Source organism: Marmota monax, unplaced genomic scaffold (genome assembly GCF_021218885.2).
Source record: "Marmota monax isolate L192 unplaced genomic scaffold, Marmota_monax_Labrador192_F-V1.1 WCK01_AAM20220418_F8-fsc00008, whole genome shotgun sequence".
In the NCBI taxonomy this organism is placed as follows: Eukaryota; Metazoa; Chordata; class Mammalia; order Rodentia; family Sciuridae; genus Marmota; species Marmota monax.
Window position 1 is genome coordinate 3,434,018 of NW_026694432.1, and position 20,280 is coordinate 3,454,297.

Sequence of the window (20,280 nt, forward strand, 5' to 3'; positions counted from 1 at the left end):
GCCATTAACTTGTTCTCACTATTCCCAATAACTTTAAATATAAAACTTAATTATTAAAAAATTCCATGCCTTATTTAACCCTGTATACCAAGTAATTTAAGTCTTGAAAATGAAAAACATTTAAGAACTCTCTATTAAGAACTTAGGAGCCAGGCATGGTGCCACACACCTGTAACCTCAGCTACTAAGGAGGCTGCCGCAGGAGGACTGCAAATCAAGGCCAGCCAGGGCACCAACTGTGTCTCAAAACAAAAAAAAAAAAAAAAGGGCTGGGATGTAGCTCAGTGGTAGAGTACCCCTGGGTTTAATCCCAAGTTGTACCACCACCAAAAAGAAAGAGAGAGAGAGACACCATGGTTACTACTTAGCATTAGTGAGAGAAGGAGAAAAAAATTTCTCAGAGATTTTAAAGGAAGAATGGACTCGAGCCTTTTTAAAATTTTGTGCCTTTCAATGCTTCAGTGTGATGCCACCCCCCCCCCCCCAATTTACTAAACAAAAGTAGCCAGGAAGGGAATCAAACATTTGTAAGATAAATTTATTATTTTTTCTGACCAAAGTGCAATGATTTTTAAAATCTTTTAAAACAAGTAACTATGAAAAAAGTATTTCAGAAAATAAAATGCAAATGGGAACTTTAATCATTAGGTTGTTTTACAATTTATCTTATCCCTATATTTAGTCTCAAAAAAAGACTTGGAAGCATTGCTAAAATGAGAACTGAATCATTTTAGTATAAATCTAGCACATGCATTTCAAGGTTCCACTGCTAGGAATTGTGTTAAGATCAGTTTACTAAATGAATAGCACTATACAATTGAGCATAAGGAACACAAGAAATTAGAGGTGATCCTTACTCCATATCCTCAGATTATGTCAGAATAAAACTGACAATTCCTCCAGGCTCTGAACCCCTCGTGCCCCCAACCCAAACCCTGGAAGCTCTGACATACAACTTTGTGCAAGTTGAAGTAAATCAAAGCCTAAGTTTTCCCATCTTACTATAGGAAATGGTCAGTTATTTCATAAATACTAAAACACTGTTTGAATCCATTTTATGAGTTTGTTTACCAAACACCTCGCACAAGAACTGACTACACAAAATAATTCCTTTGAAATTTGGTCCACAAATTCAATTAAGAGGTTAGAAATTTAAAACCTGCAAGAAAAGAAGTGGGAATCCCTAATTCTAACATGTTGTAATTACTAAAGGGATGTACATGCATACTAAAAAATTTTGCTCACAGAAGGCACAAACTATAAAAAGGACAGTCGTTAATAAAATCAAAGAACTAGCTGATACCCTTCTTTGTTTTGTGAGCACCATAATAACTAAGAAGTAATTAAACCTGAATTCACTGTCTACTCCTGTGACCAAAAACAAATCAAAAAGAAAAAAACACCATAAAAATTTACTTTGTCTTGTCTTACTATGTATTTTCTAGTCATTAATTGAGATGTAATTTTGAAGATTAAAATTGCCTTTAAAAGGGGTTGTAATAGCAGCTATCAAAGCAATATTCAAGCATGATTTCAAGGATGCTTTCAGGTTTAGAGTTAGCCTTCTTTGTCAAAAATCTTCACAACTTCATCAAAAACCTGTGAAGAAAAAAGAATAATTTTAAAACCAGACAGTGAAACACCATATAACATATGCAAGGCCATGGATTCAGTTCACAGCATGGAGATGGCATGGGATGAAGAGTGGGCAAAATGGGGGACAAAAAAAAAAACCCTATCATACAGATAAATTGTTATTAAAACCAATATTATATTAATTTTTAAAATGGATCTATTTTTTAAAATCACATAATTTCTTAGGTTCATCTATTTCACTTTAGACATCATAAACATAAAATTACAAACATGTGCATTCAATTTTATTGATGCTTTTAGGATAAAACATAATTTTTTGTTTGTTTTGCCATACTGGGTATAGAACCGAGGGCACTCCATGAATAAGCCACATCCCCAGATAGGTTTTTTTTTTGAGACAGGTCTCACTAAACTGCCCAGGCTAGCCTCAGTCTCCAAAGTCATAAGATTACAGGCATGTATCACCTCAACCAACTCAAAACATACTTCTTGATAGGCTATCAATACTTTAGTAAAAATGTAAACTGAAGTGGCTTATTTCCTTAGTTCTAATTCTAAAAAATGAAGTTTTCTTATGTATTACCTCTACAGAAAGTGGTAACAGATTTTAAAAAAGATTCACTGAATATTCTTCTTCTGGACCTTTCTATCTTATGAATATAAAAGAAAGGCGAGTCAAAAAAATAAGGGAAAGAGCAATTAATGAACTAAGAAACACTAGAAAATGTGCAGACACTATAGGTTCAAATCACAATTTAGAGATCATTGATTTATGAAGGCAGAGATGAGTTGTGGAAACACTGCACCTTTGGAACTATGTGTTCTGTGATGAAAAAGGAGAAAGTACTGTGGAGCTCTTGCATTAGATGACTTGCCAGTCACACTATAGATTTTTTTAAAAAAATTAAATGATCCAAATCACAGCGATCAAAATACCAATGTTCCAGTGTTTAGGAAAAGAGATTTAGAATGAATAAACCACCCACTTCTCATGAAGAACAAATGTGAAGTTGTAAAACCTATTTTAGACCTGATATTCAAAAGAGAGAAAAACCTATTTTCTCGTTGATTCTCAAGTGTCTTGAAAAGCAAACAAACTAATCTGTCGTTAGTTTTTATTTTACTCCTGCCTACTTCTGAAGAAATAATCACATTTTCACTTGACTCTTTCTCAAAAACAGGCCAGGGACACTCACTTCATCAACAGACTTAGAAGCGTCTATTTTCTTGACTTTCCCCATTTCTTCATATAAGTCAATAATTGGCTTTGTTGACTGAAGGTAAGTCTGAATTCTGTAAAAGAAGCAAATATCATAAGATTCTAGGTATCTTCTTCCATGTTACAGAATGGCTCAGAGGACATTAGGCCCAACCCAAATGCCTCAGCATCCTCTCCTTACATAAGCCACTGCACCTGTATCAGCAGAACCTTTTAATTTAGTTTTCTACACTAAAACAGGACAGGAATTTAATATGTCACTCAAGGTCCACACTGGGATTGAGATGATTAAATGTAAAAACTGAAAAGTACCTCTTTTCCAAGCTCTCTCTGTTGTCATCACTCCTACCACTACTCTTTCCCCTCTCAAGACATCGTTCGATACAGATCTAAAAAGAGATATTTAAGTAAAAACGTTATTTAAAAAACAGAAAGATATGAGCTTGCCATTCTTTTAGCCTGAAAAGTTTGAAAAAACTACCAAAAATATCCTGCATTAAACCCAATGTGTCTAATTCATTAATCAACATGCAACTCTTTTTAAAATTAAACATGTGGTTCAATTTATATAAACTAGGTTAAATAAGTACAGAACATAATAAGAATTCATTCATGACTCAGTTTTTCCTGTGTATATTTTTTTCAAACCGCAATAAAAAGAAGATCTGTATGTGTATGGTTCCATCTCGGATATATTATTAACTTATTAGGTATGAATTACATGCCTCAAACTTTGTTTCATTTTTGCTTACTTTACAATAATTCCATAAATATCCAAATATTTAAGAGTCAACATATTTGAAAAAAGCATTTATTGTTAATTGTGAATAAACATTTTTTAGTTATAAAGCTGTGGTAACATTCTAAAGTTAACTTTGAAGGATAAGTGAAAACACATTTTTGGGGGTTAGAAGAAGAGTTACATTTAAAATAACTCAAAGGCTGCAGCAAGACTCTACCAAAGGCACATCTGTAACTCAACCTAAGAATAGCCAACTTCCTTTAAGGCAGTACTTTAGATTCTTATTCTTTCAGGCTGTTGGCATTAATTTAATGAAATTTATATCACAGCAGTTGTCAGACAGTCAGGCCTTTTAGTTAAATAAGAAATTCATTTAGTTATTTAAAGGTATGTCTGGGCATGTTATTAGAAAAAGTGGGGGAGGTAAAAAAAGAACTCTTTCCTGCTTTTTTCAAGACCATTTCATTCTTAGAAGTGAACAGGGCTATACTGCAGGTTTCTTTTAAAAAGAAAGCCTCCCTAACTTTCCAGAAAAGTTTTTTCCCCCCCTAGTAAACAATACACTCTCTGAGAACACTGCATATTTTAAAAAGTAGTAGTTCAGTTTCATTACATAACATTATGGTGCATGTCAATCCCCCCCCCCCCCTTTTCTATTGCAGTACTAAGATTGAACATAGGGATACTCTACCACTGAGTTACACCTCTAGCCTTTTTTGTTTTTGTTTAAGTTTTATTATGAGACAGGGCCTCAGTTGCTCAGTCTGGCCTTGAACTGATGCCTCCATAGCAGAAATTACAAGTGTGTGCCACTGTACCTAGCCATGCATGGCAATTCTTAAATTTAAAAGAACTGATTCTTGTTATTGTGAAATTAAAGCAAATTTTAGGTTCACCAAACTGCTGATGTCAAGCAGCTGTTAGTACTCCAACAGCAAGATAGTCCTGTTCTGTTCACCCAGTCTACCAACTGGAAAAATACTGATTTAAAAAAAAAATGCAAATAGAAATAAAATCACTTAGTTTTTCTCTTAATAGGTGACAATCAGTTGCTTAAAGCTGATTGTCTTACCTCATTATTACAGTCAAAAAACAGAACAAAAGATACTTCTGCCTTCCCATCCATGGTCTTGTTCCAACCTTGAAGATTGTCTTGATTTCTTGGAAATCCATCAATCAAGAACTTATTCTTCTCAGCATTGGCAGCCATTGTTTGATCCATTTCCTAAAGAAAAAAGATTTAAGTTTTAGTACTACATTAACAAATTTCTTAAGCAGAATAGTGGATCTGTGGTGTTTTGTTATTGTTTTCTTTTCATTTCCAGTTTTATATCCTCAAAACTTTTATTCAGGAGAGAAAATTCAGTAGTTGTTGCTGTTCAAGTCTCAAGTTTTCAGTTTTGCAGATATCCCAATGAAACTGACATGGGGGCATTAAAATAGACTGTAAATAATCATCTAGAGCTTATATATTATTATGTTTATTAATATTATAATCACTATATTATAACTGTCTTCTATTATATAATTATATATTATGTGCTATATAATTGTATTACATATTATATACTATATTTAAGTTTTTATAGGGGTTCCACATCTGGGACAATGGGACAAAATGGGTTAGTAAAGGCTATCCTGCCTTCCTTTAGCAGCAGCTCTGTGAGTGCCAGAAAGCCCTGCTCTTTCATCAGAGCTGAGCAAGAGAGTGGCAGCTATCTTTATCCTCAATATTATATTTTCATTTCTTCTTTGTTTCTCTACTCTTCTCTATTTAATTATTTTTCTGTGCATTGATGCAGACATCAGCTTAAATATTTGGTCCAAGTGAAACAAGCATAATGGGGAAAAAAAGAATCCTGCGTTCAGCCTCTACCAGAAAATTAAGAGTGGGGTGAAATGAATCAGAAATGGACACATCAAAGGAATTGACAGACTTCTAAGGAAGAAAGACTATATACCAGGAAACAAGGATGTATCGGGGACTAAAGACTCAAACTTCTCCAGATCTCAAGTTTATTTTGGTTCATGGTTTCAGGGGTCTCAGTCCATGGTCAATTGACTTCATCTCTCTGGTACTGAGGGGAGGCAGAGCATCATGACAGAAGGCCAGGATGAAGGAAGGTTTCTCACCTCAGGGTAAATGTTTTGTCATTCTTGCAACTGTAGATGTCATAGCACGAACTATCTGCTTAATGCTGTATGTTGTTTGCATTAGTTATCATTATTATTTGTCTCCCCCTAAACATTCAGGGACCCTGTTAAGTCCACAGTGTAGAAACTCTACTACTTCAGATCCATACAATTAGATGGGTAAACACACGAACAGCATGAAAAAGCAAGGGAACAAATCACCCCAAACAAAACAAAATACTTGCATAACAGAATCCATTGATACCACAGTGGAAGAAATGTCAGAGAAGGAGTTCAGAATGTTCATAGTTAAACTGATCTGCAAGGGAAAGGGTAATATAAGGAGTAAAATCAGAGAAAGTACAGGAAGTGAAAGATCATTTAAATAAAGAAAAAATTTTTAAAAAAAGATAAATCAAGAAGAAATTCTCAAAATGAGAGACTCAATAAACAATTTAAAAATTCAATGGAAAGTATCACCAGCAGACTAGACCACTTGGAAAACAGAGTTTCAGGCAATGAGGACAAAATATATAATCTTGAAAATAAAGTTGACCATGTAAAAAAGATGTTAAGAGAACATGAATAGAACTTGCAAGAAATATGGGATAACATGAAAAGACCAAATATAAGATTTATTAGGATAGATGAAGGCTCAGAAATATAAACCAAAGGAATACACAATCTTTTCAAATACATAATATCTGAAAATTTTACAAATCATAAGAATGAAATGGAAAAATCAAATAAAGGAGGATTACAACAGACCCACACCAAGGCACATTATTATGAAAATGCTTAATATACAGAGTAATGATAGAATTTTAAAGTTGCCAGAGAAAAAAACAACAGGTCACATTTAGAAGGAAACCAATCCAGATCTCAGCTGATTTCTCAACTCAGACCCTCAAAGCTAGGAGGTATCGAGATAATACATACCAAGCTCTGAAAGAAAATAAATGCCAGCCAAGAATACTATACCCAGCAAAATTAACTTCAGATTTGATGATTAAATAAAAATCTTCCATGACAAACAAAAGTTAAAAGAATTCACAACTAGAAAGCCCACAGTACAAAACATACTCAATAAAATTTTTCATGAAGAAGAAATGAAAAATAAAAGTGAAAACAAGCAAAAGGAGGAACTATACTAGAAGAAAAGTCAATCAAAAGAGAAACTAATACAAATTAAAAACCACAAATCGATAAAAATGACAGGGAATAAAAATCATTTCTCAATAATAACACTGAATGTAAATGGCCTAAGCGCATTAATCAAAGGACATCGACTGGCAGATTGGATTAAAAAACAAGACTTAATAATATGCTGTCTCCTCCAAAAAACTCATCTCATAGGCAAAGTCATCCACACACCGAAGGTAAAAGGATGGGAAAAAAACATCATTCTCATCTATCTCATAAACAAGCAGGGGGTTTCTAACCTTTTATCAGATAAAGTGGACTTCAAGCCAAAGCTAATCAGAAGGAAAAAAGAAGGTCATTTCATGCTGTTTAAGGAAAATATTCATCAATAAGACATAACAATTGTAAATATTTATGCCACAAACAATGAAGCATCTACATACATCAAACCATTTTCAATTTCAAGAAGCAAACAGATCACAACATGTCCGAGACCAGCTCCAACAGGGGGTCTCAGGAGACAAACGGATGGTGAGGAGTCGGCGAAAGCGAGGTGGAGAAACAACAGGACACCAAAGTGAAGGTGTTGATCCCAATCTTTACTTGTGAAGTTAATCATATATACTTTTCATTTTGGCAGGCTCACAGTACTTTGTGGTTACAAAACAGGAATCATTATTCAAAGAAACAAAATATTACGTAGCTACAATTAGAATAGAAGAATGTATCTTGGCTTATGCATAAGCAAGCATTTGTACTTTCAGTTCACATTTTGCTTTGAGCTGTTTCTGCTTAAGTTAACTTTTAATAATAGTTACAAATGTCCCAAACTATTGGCCTATACCTTGACTATTCTTTCTTGACTTACTGACTGGAACCGGTGCCATGGTTACAGCAAGTGGTTGACTTGTTATTAATTTTAATCAAAAAAGAGTAAGAGCACAAACCATTGTGCACAGGAACAAGAACAAGTTGCCCAGTACTAAGCACTAATCTGTCTTCTTAACATTAATTTTTCTTCTCTAGATTTTAATTTAATTTCTCAAAAACTTCCTTGACAGGAATACAGGGAGTTTTTCATTAGACATTAACAATTTATGCTCCACAGCTGAATCACTGCATTTAGAGCAAACAGATCCATTCTTTAGAAGTAGTTGCATTAATTGGAAAAGTCATGTTTTTTCCTTCATACTTAATGGTCATATGAGAAGTCATAACTATACTTATTAACGGAATACAAAAACAAACCAGCCCATTCCCAGAAATATACTGTGCTCCTCCAGAGGATGGACGCCTTGCGCCATCCACCTCAGTAGGGCCTTGCCATTGCCTGAATCAGGGGAGGGGCGCAGCAACAACACAATAATACTGAGTGACTTTAATGCAGCTCTCACCACTAGATAGTCTCCAAACAAAAACTAAATGAAGAAGATATACAACTAAAAAATACAAATAATTTAATAGACATGTATAGAATATTTCATCCATCAATGACTGAATATACTTTCTTCACAGCAGCACATGAATCCTTCTTTAAAATAGACCATATCTTAAGCCACAAAGCAACTTTAGGCAAATACAAAAAGAGAGAGAGAAATATCATACCTTGCATTCTATCAGATCATAATGGAATGAAATTAGTAATCAACGATAAAATAAAAAATGAAATACACTAACACCTGGACTCTAAATAATACATTATTTAATGACCAATGGATAGCAGAAGAAACCAGCAATGAATTAAAAAAATAGAAAGTCACCAAATAACTAATTTAACATTACATCTCAAAGCCCTAGAAAAAGAACTGCTGAGGGCCATTGCTAAGTAAGAATGACGCATGGCATGACCCAGGTCATTTGCAGTGTCATTGCATGTAAGGTGACCTTGCTCAAGGACCAGGGCGGTTCCAGGTTTAAGGTGTATCCTGCTGGGAATAGGGCGTATCCTGCGCCTCAGGCCCGCCTGCTCATTGAGTTCCCAGGGAGTTCTCCTTGAGTTCTCCTGGGATTCAGAGAGTATTTTGGGATTTTGCCCAGAACGTGATTTGGGCCCAGAACGTGTTTGTAGAGTGACAGTTCGAGAATAAAGAGTTGCTGTTTGAATCTACAAGGCTGTGAGTGGCTCGTGATTTTGTGCCCAGCCAGACTGCGGCATTTGGTGGCCTGTACGCGGAACGTCTGAAACTTGGAGGTAAGTGAAATTGCTCGCCCCTGAGGGAAGGCAAGAGAATGGGTGACCATTTCAAAAAACAATGTGTTCTTGTTTTGATTTATTTTGTTTTTGTTTCAAGCTGCCTATCCCTAGAAATTTCTCAGGCAAACTGGGAAAAATGGTTGGCTAAAGGTATGAAGTTTGTCGGCCCTGAGGAAGAGAAATTTTTTATTCCATTTTTGTTTCATTCAGTTTCGGTTTTGTTTTGTGTTATCTTATTGGGTTGCATTATCTTTATAGTAGATTAGAAATTAGTAAAAAAACAAATGGAAAAGGTATTAAGTAAATTGTTAGAGGTTCAGACCATGGAGAAAGACATTTTAGATCAAGCAAAAGAGAAGGTCTCTCGAGCTAGTCAGACAGGGGAAGATAATTTAAAGGAAAAGGGGTTATTAGGAAAAAGACCACAACAGGAGGCTATTACTAACTCCGTTTTATCACCAGAGGGCGTAATTCAACCAACAGCCCCACCTATGGAGACAGCTGAGTGGCCCTCAAACCCCGTAGTTGATAAATGGGATCCTGAGACAGGACCTCAAAGATTAGCATGCCCTGTACTTGAACAGGTAGGAGGGCAGCGAATTCACCGGGCTTTAGATTTTAAAACAGTGAAGCAGTTAAAGGAGGCTGTAACAACCTATGGTCCCCAAGCACCCTTTACGGTAAGCATGGTCGAGTCCATTACTAACTTGGACATGACGCCAGCAGATTGGGCTAGCATGTGTAAATCTGTGCTAAATGGAGGACAATATTTGTTATGGAAGGTTGCCAATGAGGAATTTTGCACGGAGACAGCTAGGCGAAATGCAGCAGCTGGTTACCCTCAAAGAAATCTAGATATGTTGTTAGGAAAAGGACCTTATGAGGGTCAACGGCAACAAATTGAATATGATCCTGCTATATATGCACAAATTGCTGCAGACGCAGTTAGGGCATGGAAGACTTTACAAGGTCAGCTATCTAAGGTAATACAGAGAACTAATGAACCTTACGCTGAATTTGTAGATAGGCTTCTTCAAACAGCTTCCAGAATTTTTGGGGATACAGAACAGGCAATGCCATTAATAAAACAACTGGCTTTTGACCAAGCAAATCATTGCTGCAGAGAGGTCATTAGACCATGGAGACATGAAGATTTAAACACATATATTAAATTATGTAGAGACATTAATGAACAAGGGCAAGTCTTGGCAGCTGCAGTACAACAGGCTTTAGATGCCAGGCCAAAAACATGCTACAATTGTGAACAAACAGGACATTTTAAAAGGAATTGCCCCATAGGAGGAGGGTTTAACAAAAGTAGGTATCAAAGGAATAGAATACCGGGTATTTGCCCACGATGCCGTAGAGGGAGACACTGGGCTAATGAATGCCGTTCTCAAACCACCATAGAGGGTACTCCCTTATCAAAAAACGGATATCGTGGAGAAAGGCATCAGGCTCCATTGCCAAAAAACACACTGGGGGGCCCAATGCTCCGGGGCCCACAACCACAAATATACGGGGCAGTGGAGGAACCCAGCAACACCATCAGGGTAGTGCCCAGGACACATTGTCCATTAAATCCCTCATCAAACCCAAGGGAGCGCAGGGTTGGACATCTGCGCCTCTGCCAGAGCAGTACTAACTCCAGAGATGGGAGTTCAAATCATTCCCACAGGAGTAAAAGGACCTCTTCCCCAAGGAACAGTAGGCTTATTATTGGGATGTAGTTCATCTACATTAAAAGGACTTATGATAAGTCCTAGGGTAATTGATCCCGATTATGTAGGTGAAATAAAAATTATAGCTAGTTCTCCAAGAGGTATATCAGTAATTTCACCAGGAGATAGAATAGCACAGTTGTTAATAATACCCAGCCTACATGATAAATTCTCCAGCCGTAGTGTAGAAAGAGGTTCCAGGGGATTAGGCTCCACAGGTGTAGATTGGGCTATGCTGTCTTTAAATTTAGATTCTCGCCCAATGCTAAAACTAAATATTCAAGGACATGAGTTTAATGGGCTACTGGACACAGGTGCTGACCTTAGTTAGCATCATATCTCATCAAGAATGGCCAAAACATTGGCCATTACAACAAGCCACTCACACGCTTCGAGGCCTAGGAGTGGCGACTAATCCCCATAGAAGTTCAATGATATTAGATTGGAAGGATCCTGAAGGATGTGAAGGAACTATACAGCCATATGTATTGGATCATCTTCCTATAAATTTATGGGGACGAGATGTCCTAGATCAATTAGGTTTGACATTAACAAATAACATCAATCCTAATGCGCCCACTACTAGGGCTAGACAAGGTTTTAGGAAAGAAAAAAGATTAGGAGAACAAGAACAAGGTATAGTAGCACCAATACAAATAGATCAAGGAACAGACAGACATGGGTTGGATTTTCAGAAAGGGCCACTGAGACAATCAAAATTACTTGGAAATCAGAAAGACCAGTGTGGGTTCCTCAGTGGCCCCCGACTAAAGAAAAGATTCAAGTAGCCCATGATCTGGTAAAACAACAATTAGCAGAAGGACATATACAACCTTCCGTATCTCCCCATAATACTCCCATTTTTGTCATCAAAAAGAAATCTGGTAAATGGAGATTATTGCAAGATTTAAGAGCCATTAATAATGAGATGGTTATTATGGGACCTGCTCAATCAGGGATTCCTCAATTGTCTGCTTTGCCAAAAACCTGGCATGTTTTAGCTATAGATATTAAAGATTGTTTTTTTTCAATTCCAATTCATCCTGAGGATAGTCCACGTTTTGCATTTACTATCCCGGCACTGAATCATGAAGGTCCTGATCAGAGATATGAATGGAAAGTACTCCCTCAAGGGATGGCTAACAGCCCAACTATGTGTCAAATTTATGTTAACAAAGTAATCCAGCCACTTAGAAATCAAAATCCTGAACTACAAATATTTCACTATATGGATGATGTATTATTAGCACACAAAGCCAAAAACAACATTGCTAGAATGTTATGCCACACTTACAAACTTATTAAAAAATTATAATCTAGAGATAGCAATAGATAAAGTACAATTAAATTTTCCAATTAATTATTTAGGAGTTCTATTATCCTCAACCATGGTCCGTCCACCAAAAATTCAAATACGAGTAGATCAACTCAAATCACTTAACGACTTTCAAAAGTTATTAGGAGACATAAATTGGATAAGGCCTTATTTAGGTATACCAACAGGAGAGTTGGGACCTTTATTTGATATCCTAAAAGGTCCATCAGATCCAAATTCACCCCGCATGTTAACGCCTGAAGCAAGAAAGGCATTAAAAATCATTGAAACATATATGGAAAATATGCATTTGGACAGAATTGATATAAGTTTGCCTTTATTATTTATTGTACTACCAACAAAAAATATTCCTACAGGAATATTTTGGCAAGAAGGTCCATTATTATGGATACATTTATCTTATTCTCCTAACACTATTCTTACTAGGTATCCTGAGGCTGTAGGACAATTAATACTCAAAGGAATAAAAGCAGCAAAGGGAGTGTTTGGAATTTCTCCCAATAAAATTATTACTCCATATACTATGAATCAAATTGATGAGTTAGCTAATGAGTTAAATACTTGGGCAATAATCATGTGCAAATCTAATGTTTCATTTGATAACCACTTACCATCTAATCCTTTATTGTCCTTTTGGTCATCGCATCCTGTAATTTTTCCAAAAATGACAAGAAAAACACCTATCATGAATGCTCCAAATATATTCACTGATGGATCAAATAATGGTACAGCAGCAATAGTTACACCTGATCAAACTTTTACATTTTTAGTACACAAACACTCAGCTCAAAAGGTAGAGCTTAATGCAGTATTACAAGCTTTTGTGATGTTTAAAGATTCTGTATTTAATTTATTTTCCGATAGTCAGTATATAGTTAACGCTATAGTATCCCTTGAAGATGCTGGTAGGATTTCCCCTTCCTTTACTGTTTTCTATTTGCTTTCCACTATACAAAGTCTAATCTGGGACAGAAAAGATCCATTCTTTATAGGACATATCAGGTCACATACAGGATTGCCTGGAGCCCTTAGTTTGGGCAATGATTTAGCAGATAAAACTACACATAACATACATATTTTCTCTACACTAGAAGAAGCTACAAATTTTCATAAAAGGTTTCATGTTAATGTTAATACTTTACAAAAGCGTTTTAAAATAACTAAGGAACAAGCCAGACATATAATAAAACAATGTCAAAATTGTGTGACATTTTTACCACAAGTTAATCTTGGAGTCAATCCTAGAGGACTGATACCTAACCATATTTGGCAGATGGACGTCACACACTTGCCAGAATTTGGAAAATTAAAATATTTACATGTTACAGTTGATACTTCTTCCGGATTTTTGATGGGCTCCCTTCATGCCGGAGAAAAAACTAAAGATGTTATAGCTCATTGCTTACAAAATTTTGCCACTGTGGGCGTTCCTAAACAGTTAAAAACAGATAATGGTCCTGGTTATACTTCTACCTCTTTTAAACAATTTTGCTCATCATTTGGCATTACTCATATAACAGGAATCCCATACAATCCACAGGGACAAGGCATAGTTGAAAGAGCTCATCAAACTATTAAAATGTACTTATTAAAGCAAAAAGAGGGAATTGGAAAGGGGTATATATCCCCCAAAGATAAACTTAAAATAACGCTTTTTACTCTAAACTTTCTAAATTTGGATTCATCAGGACTTAGTGCTGCGGAAAGGCATATGTATCCAAAAAATGTACATAAGCCTAAAGTACTTTGGAAAGATATTCTAACAGGACAATGGAAAGGTCCTGACCCAGTGATTGTCTGGAGTCGGGGTTCTGTTTGTGTTTTTCCACAGGGAGAACAGCAGCCGATTTGGATTCCAGAGAGATTAACTAAAGCAATTTCTACAGACCAAAAAGAAGATGCTTTGACTCAAATCCATAACAGCTGATATCCAGGGCTCCAGCTTGGCTATTCTTACATCTGCGACAGTGATTAACCAGGGTGCTTTTTTTCAATATCTATTTTATTATTGCTTTATCCCACATCATAAAGTTCTATTTTATTTTTTGAGCTCATACAAACCTAGGTTAATGTTTTTCTGATCAGTTTTATTTTTTGACTGTGGAGTTTTTAAACATTGCAATGGAGATTTCACCTAGGTAAAGCTACAAGGCCTTTACTATTGTCTTATGTGTTGTACGTTTGTGTGCGCATTTGTGTTTTGTGTTGTATGTCTGTGTGTGTGTATGTCCATAGATCTTATATGAGGAGTGCTCATGAAAAAATGGATCTGAATTATTTTTTTTTTTATTCACATGATTTATATGGCTTAATTTAAATTAGGTAAACAGCTGTTAAGGATTGTTTTTAAACGTGGTTAACAGATCTGTTTGTTTACTTTCACCTTTCCTTTTCATTATATTTAATAATTCTGTTCAGGATAATGTCTCTTTAGCATCATTGCCAGAATTCCTATCTCCATCCCAGTGCCGGTGAAGACAAAGATAAAACCAGACTACAGCTTCTATGATAGCTATCACAGTAAACTGTATAAACTGATGCATCAATGAATATAACTCAACAAGTAATGCTCAATCAAGGAGTCGATTTACTTTGGGAGGAAATGGACATATTGATAGACTCCTCCGCTTTGAACTGCCTGCAGAACTTGCCTGGACTATATATCACTTGTATGCATTGTGAACTATCGTTTGGTGCAGCAAATTGTGGTAGTGCTGGCATATCTTTGCTGATGGTGTCACCAGTGATGCAATTTTTCCAAAGGAGCCGTCAATTTGCTTGGTGTCGTGGCATTTCTGTATCCTCCTCCCTTCTGCTAGTGATGGTCTAAAATTTGGGGGCCAACAGAGGTGAGGCAAAGAACCTCACCCCCCCACTGGCACCAAGGGCAAAATTGGGGGCCAACAGAGGTGAGGCAAGAACCTCACCCCCCCACTGGTGCATAGGCCATTCCACAAGTATGGCTGTATGCTGGACCTTAGTCAGTGACGGGTATGATCCAATTGCAGTGGTATCAACCTAAGACAGGAGGCTGACGCCTAGAGGTCAGTTTTTCCCATGACGGGTAAGAACCATATGTTGAATTGGACAACCTACCAGGCATGGTCCTTAAGCCACATTGCTTGTTGTTTAATTAATCAGAAGGGGGGAGATGCTGAGGGCCATTGCTAAGTAAGAATGACGCATGGCATGACCCAGGTCATTTGCAGTGTCATTGCATGTAAGGTAACCTTGCTCAAGGACCAGGGCAGATCCGGGTTTAGGGCGTTCCTGGTTTAGGACAATCCGGGTTTAGGGCGGTTCCAGGTTTAAGGTGTACCCTGCTGGGAATAGGGCGTATCCTGCTGCCTCAGGCGCGCCTGCTCGTTGAGTTCCCGTGGAGTTCTCGTGGGATTCAGAGAGTATTTTGGGATTTTGCCCAGAACGTGATTTGGGCCCAGAACATGAATTCCCCCAGAACGTGTTTGTAGAGTAACAGTTTGAGAATAAAGAGTTGCTGTTTGAATCTACAAGGCTGTGAGTGGCTCGTGATTTTGTGCCCAGCCAGACTGCGGCAAAGAACAAATCAACACTAAAAGCAGAAGTGAGGAAATAATTAAAATCAGAGCCAATATCAATGAAACAATCAAAAAATTCAGAAAAATCAACAAAACAAAAGCTAACCAAGAGAAAGAAGGAAAAAACTCAAATTACTAAACTTCATGATGAAAAAGGAAATATCACTATGGACACTGAAATATAAATGATAATCAGAAACTATTTTGAAAATTTATACTCCAATAAAACAGAAAATCTTGAAGACATCAACAAATTTCTGGAGATATATGTATATATAACCTATCCAAATTGAGTCAGGAGGACACAGAAAATTTAAACAGATCAATTTCAAGCAATGACATTGAAGATGTCATCAAAAGCCTACCAACAAAGAAAAGTCCAGGACCAGACAGATTCTCAGCCGAGTTCTACCAAACCTTCAAAGAAGAACTAACACCAATCTTCCTCAAATTATTCCATGAAAAAGAAAAGGAGGGAACCATTCCAAACTCATTCTATGAAGCTAGCATCACTCTGATGCCAAAACAAGACAAAGACACATCAAGGAAAGAAAACTTTAAACCCATATCCCTGGTAAACAAAGAGGAAAAAATTCTTAATAAAATACTACAAATTGCATACAAAAACATGTTAAAAATATAGTGCACCATGATCAAGTGGGGTTCATTAAGGGGTGCAAGGTTGGCTCAACATACAGAAATCAATAAACAATTCAACACATCAGTAGACTTAAAGACAATAATCATATAATCATCTCAATAGGTGCTGAAAAAGCACTTGACAAAAAACAGCATCCATTCATGTTCAAACACTAGGAAAACTAGGGAACATACATTACAATTGTAAAAGCTATATATGTTAAACCCAAGGCCAACATTCTAAATGGAGAAAAATTGAAAACATTTCCTCTAAAAACTGGAACAAGACAGGAACGCCCTCTTTCACCATTTCTGTTCAACATAAAAATTAAAAGGATACAAATAGGAAAAGAAGAGCTCCAACTATCCTTATTTGCCGACAACATGGTTCCATATTTAGAAGACCCAAAAACCTTCACCAGGAAATTTCTAGAACTCATAAACAAATTCAGCAAAGTAGTAGGATATAAAATTAAGACCCATAAGTCAATTGTGTTCCTATACACCAATGATGATCAGCTGAAAGAGAAATTAGGAAAACCATCCCATTCACCATAGCCTCAAAATAAATAAATAAATGAATAAATAAAATACTTGGGAATCAATCTAACAAAAAGGTGAAAGACCTCTACAATGAAAACTAAAGAAAGAAACTGAGGACGATGTGAGAAGATGGAAAGATCTCCCATGTTTGTGGATAGGCAGAATTAATATTGTCAAAATAGCCACACTACCAAAAGTACTAGGCAGATTTAATGCAATTCCTATTAAAATTCCATTGACATTCTTCATAGAAATAGAAAAAGCAGTCATGAAAATCAATTGGAAAAATAAGAGGCCCAGAATAGTCAAAGCAATCCTTGATAAGAAAAGTGATGCAGGGGCTGGGGTTGTGGCTCAGCGGTAGAGCACTCACCAAGCACCTGCAAGGCCCTGGTTTCAATCATCAGCACCATATAAAAATAAATAAATAAAATGAAAGTATTGTGTCCAACTACAACTAAAAAATAAATATTCAAAAAATAAAAAGAGAAGTGATGCAGGAAGCATCACAATACCAGACCTTAAATTATACTACAGAGCTATTGGCACAAAAACAGACATGAATACCAATGGAAGAGAATAGAAGACACAGAGACAAACCCACATAAATACAGTTATCTCATACTAGACAAAGGCACCATAAACATACATTGGAGAAAAGATAGCTTCTTCAACAAATGGTGCTAGGAAAACTGGAAATACATATGTAGTAGAAAGAAATTAAACCCCATCTCTCACCTTGCACAAAACTCAACTCTAAGTGGATCAAGGACCTAAGCATTAGATCAGACACCCTGAGCCCACTAAAAGAAAAACTAGGCCCAACTCTCCATCATGTCTTCTTAGGAACCGACTTTCTCAAGACTCCCAAATCACAAGAAATAAAATCGAGAATCAGTAAACAGGATGGTATCAAACTAAAAAGCTTCACAGCAAAGGAAACAATCAAGAATGTGAACAGAGAGCCTACAGAATGGGAGAAAATCTTTACCACCTGAACCTCAGAGCATTAACCTTCAGGATAAATAAAGAACTCAAAAAACTTATCCCCCCCCCAAAAAAAATAATCCCATCAATAAATAAGTAAAGGAGCTAAACAGGCACTTCACAGAAGAAGAAATATGAATGGTCAACAAATACAGCAATTAGAGAAATGAGAATTAAAACTATACTGAGATTCCTTCTAATTCCATTCAGAATGGCAATTATCAAGAATATAAGTAACGATAAATGTTGGCGAGCCTGTGGGGAAAAGGTACACTCATACATTGCTGGTGGGACTGCAAACTGTGGCAACCACTATGGAAAGCAGTATGGAGATTCATCAGAAAACTTGGAATGGAACCACCATTTGACCCCATTTTCCTGCTCCTCAATTTATACCCAAAGGACTTAAAATCAGTATACTACAGTAATACAGCCACAACAATGTTTATAGCAGCTCAATTCACCATAGCTAAGCTATGGAACCAACCTAGGTACCTTCAACAGATGAATGGATAAATATATGTGATATACATATACATACACAATGAAATATTACTCAGCCATAAAAAGAATTACTTTCTGACTTTTTCTGGTAAATGGATGGAGCTGGAGACTATCATACTAAGTGAAATAAGCCAATCCCAAAATACTCCCAAAGAAGGTCATTAGATTAAAAAAAAAAAAGAAGGTCATTAGATGAGACAAGGGGAATGAAGCAATGGGAGGGGGGTTGGGAATAAGAAAGACAGTAGAGTGAAACATACATAATTTTCCTATGTTAATATATAAATATATACCACTAGTAAAACTCCACCTCGTGTACAACACAAGAATGGGCTCCTAAATAGAGTAAATTATAGTCCATGTATGTATAATATGTTACCATACACTCTACTCTCATGTATATCTAAAAAGAATAAATTAAGAAATGGTGTCACAAAGAACAAAAGAGGAATGAGTTTCAAATGGTGATAAAAGTTAAATGCTACAAAAAAAATAATAAATACTCCCTGGACTTGGTAGAGAAGATCAGTAACATGCAAAAACAGTTTCCATGGAGATGGAAACAGCATTTGGCTGGAAAGGGTTGAAAAGCGGAAAGTGAATAAGTAAAAAATAAACTACTTTTTCATGACGCTTAGCTATAAACTAGAGGAAGGGCACTCAGTTCAAAGAATAAGGAAATAGGATTTATCTACTCTGAAATGGAAGTATGTTATTCTAATTCTGAGATAATAGAGTGTATATTGAGTCACTCCTCACCCTTAAGTGTCCTTATCCTTGTTCCTTCCTGATACTTATATATCTTTTTAGGGAAAAAGAAGAAATAAAGGTTTAAAAAAAAAAAAAAAGTGGCAAGGGGTAAGAAAAGAGAAGAGGGAAAAGAAGAAAGAGAAATGGAAAAGAGAACAAATGTTTGTATGTTGCAAAGTAAAGGCTCAAGTATGTACACACGGATTATTAAGTTGAGGTATACAGCTGTTCAATTTCTTCCCAAGGGAAAGCAGAGTTTCCAGTTCTGCCATTCTCAAACATCATGACTACCTTCTACATGCAAGGAATTCAACACTCCTATTGCTCCACTACTCCAAAAAGGGTGGATTTAATTTGCTTCCTTGCTGCCCTGAACTGGTTGGCATTTGTGTTCCTTACCCTCTTTAATAAACTGATGGTTATCTCAACTGGCACAATCTTTCCATCTTTAATGTACTTTTCAATGAGTTCACCATACTGTGAATCTGGGTTCTTCCTTTCATCACGAAGAAGTTCTCCTGCAGAGAGGTGTGTGTAGCCATATTTCTAAAGAAAAAACATAAAGGAAAAAACTCAAAATTCATTCAAACCCAGTAGTAGGACTATACATTTTTTATTTCATGTTAATTTTCTATATTCTATCTTTCAACAATAAATAAGTTTTGCTTGTATATTAATAAAAAAATTTTTGAGATTTCATATACTCCAGTGGGATTACTAATAAGTATCCTTACCCTTCATAAACATGTGTGTGAACATAAAATCATTCCCAAATTTTTCTTAAATGTTCAAGGCATTAGCACCTCATTATACTCCTGCACAAACACAACCCAAGCTTAAGTACTATAAATACTGTTCAAAGAAAAGTCTAACAAAAATTTATATGAATCAAGACAAAACATCAAAAATCTTACCAGACTTTGCTACACCTACCTTCTATAAAAATTTCTGCTTTCTTAAACTTGAAATGTCTAAATTGGGGGCGGGGAGTGTGGCTCAGTGATCAAGCACCCTAGCACATATAAAGCCCTTGGGTTCCATCCCTAGTATACACTGCCCCCCAAAAGCTTAAATTAAACATCACTATTTATAAACCTCATTCCATTTGGTTTTCCTTTAATAATAAATAGCATAAGATCTACCTTCCCCACAAAATCACCTTTCCTGACCACTCTGGAGAGTGCTCACATAATCAAAATGTGCCTGAAAGTATCAA

The 20,280-nt window shown here is 36.1% G+C and overlaps 1 protein-coding gene across 1 annotated transcript in view; it reads right to left on the reverse strand.

The window, feature by feature from the left end:
- Positions 1-520: 520 nt before the first annotated feature.
- The window catches only part of Cmpk1 (cytidine/uridine monophosphate kinase 1), a 42,007-nt gene continuing 22,247 nt past the window's right edge, over positions 521-20,280 (reverse strand). Inside the window, exons 2-6 of the mRNA XM_046469449.2 lie at positions 19,464-19,610; positions 4,630-4,782; positions 3,128-3,204; positions 2,793-2,889; positions 521-1,599 (exon numbers count right to left, since the gene is read on the reverse strand). Of these exons, the coding sequence (XP_046325405.1) occupies positions 1,558-1,599; positions 2,793-2,889; positions 3,128-3,204; positions 4,630-4,782; positions 19,464-19,610 (516 nt within the window). The 3' untranslated portion in view covers positions 521-1,557. The remainder of the gene's footprint in view (positions 1,600-2,792; positions 2,890-3,127; positions 3,205-4,629; positions 4,783-19,463; positions 19,611-20,280) is intronic.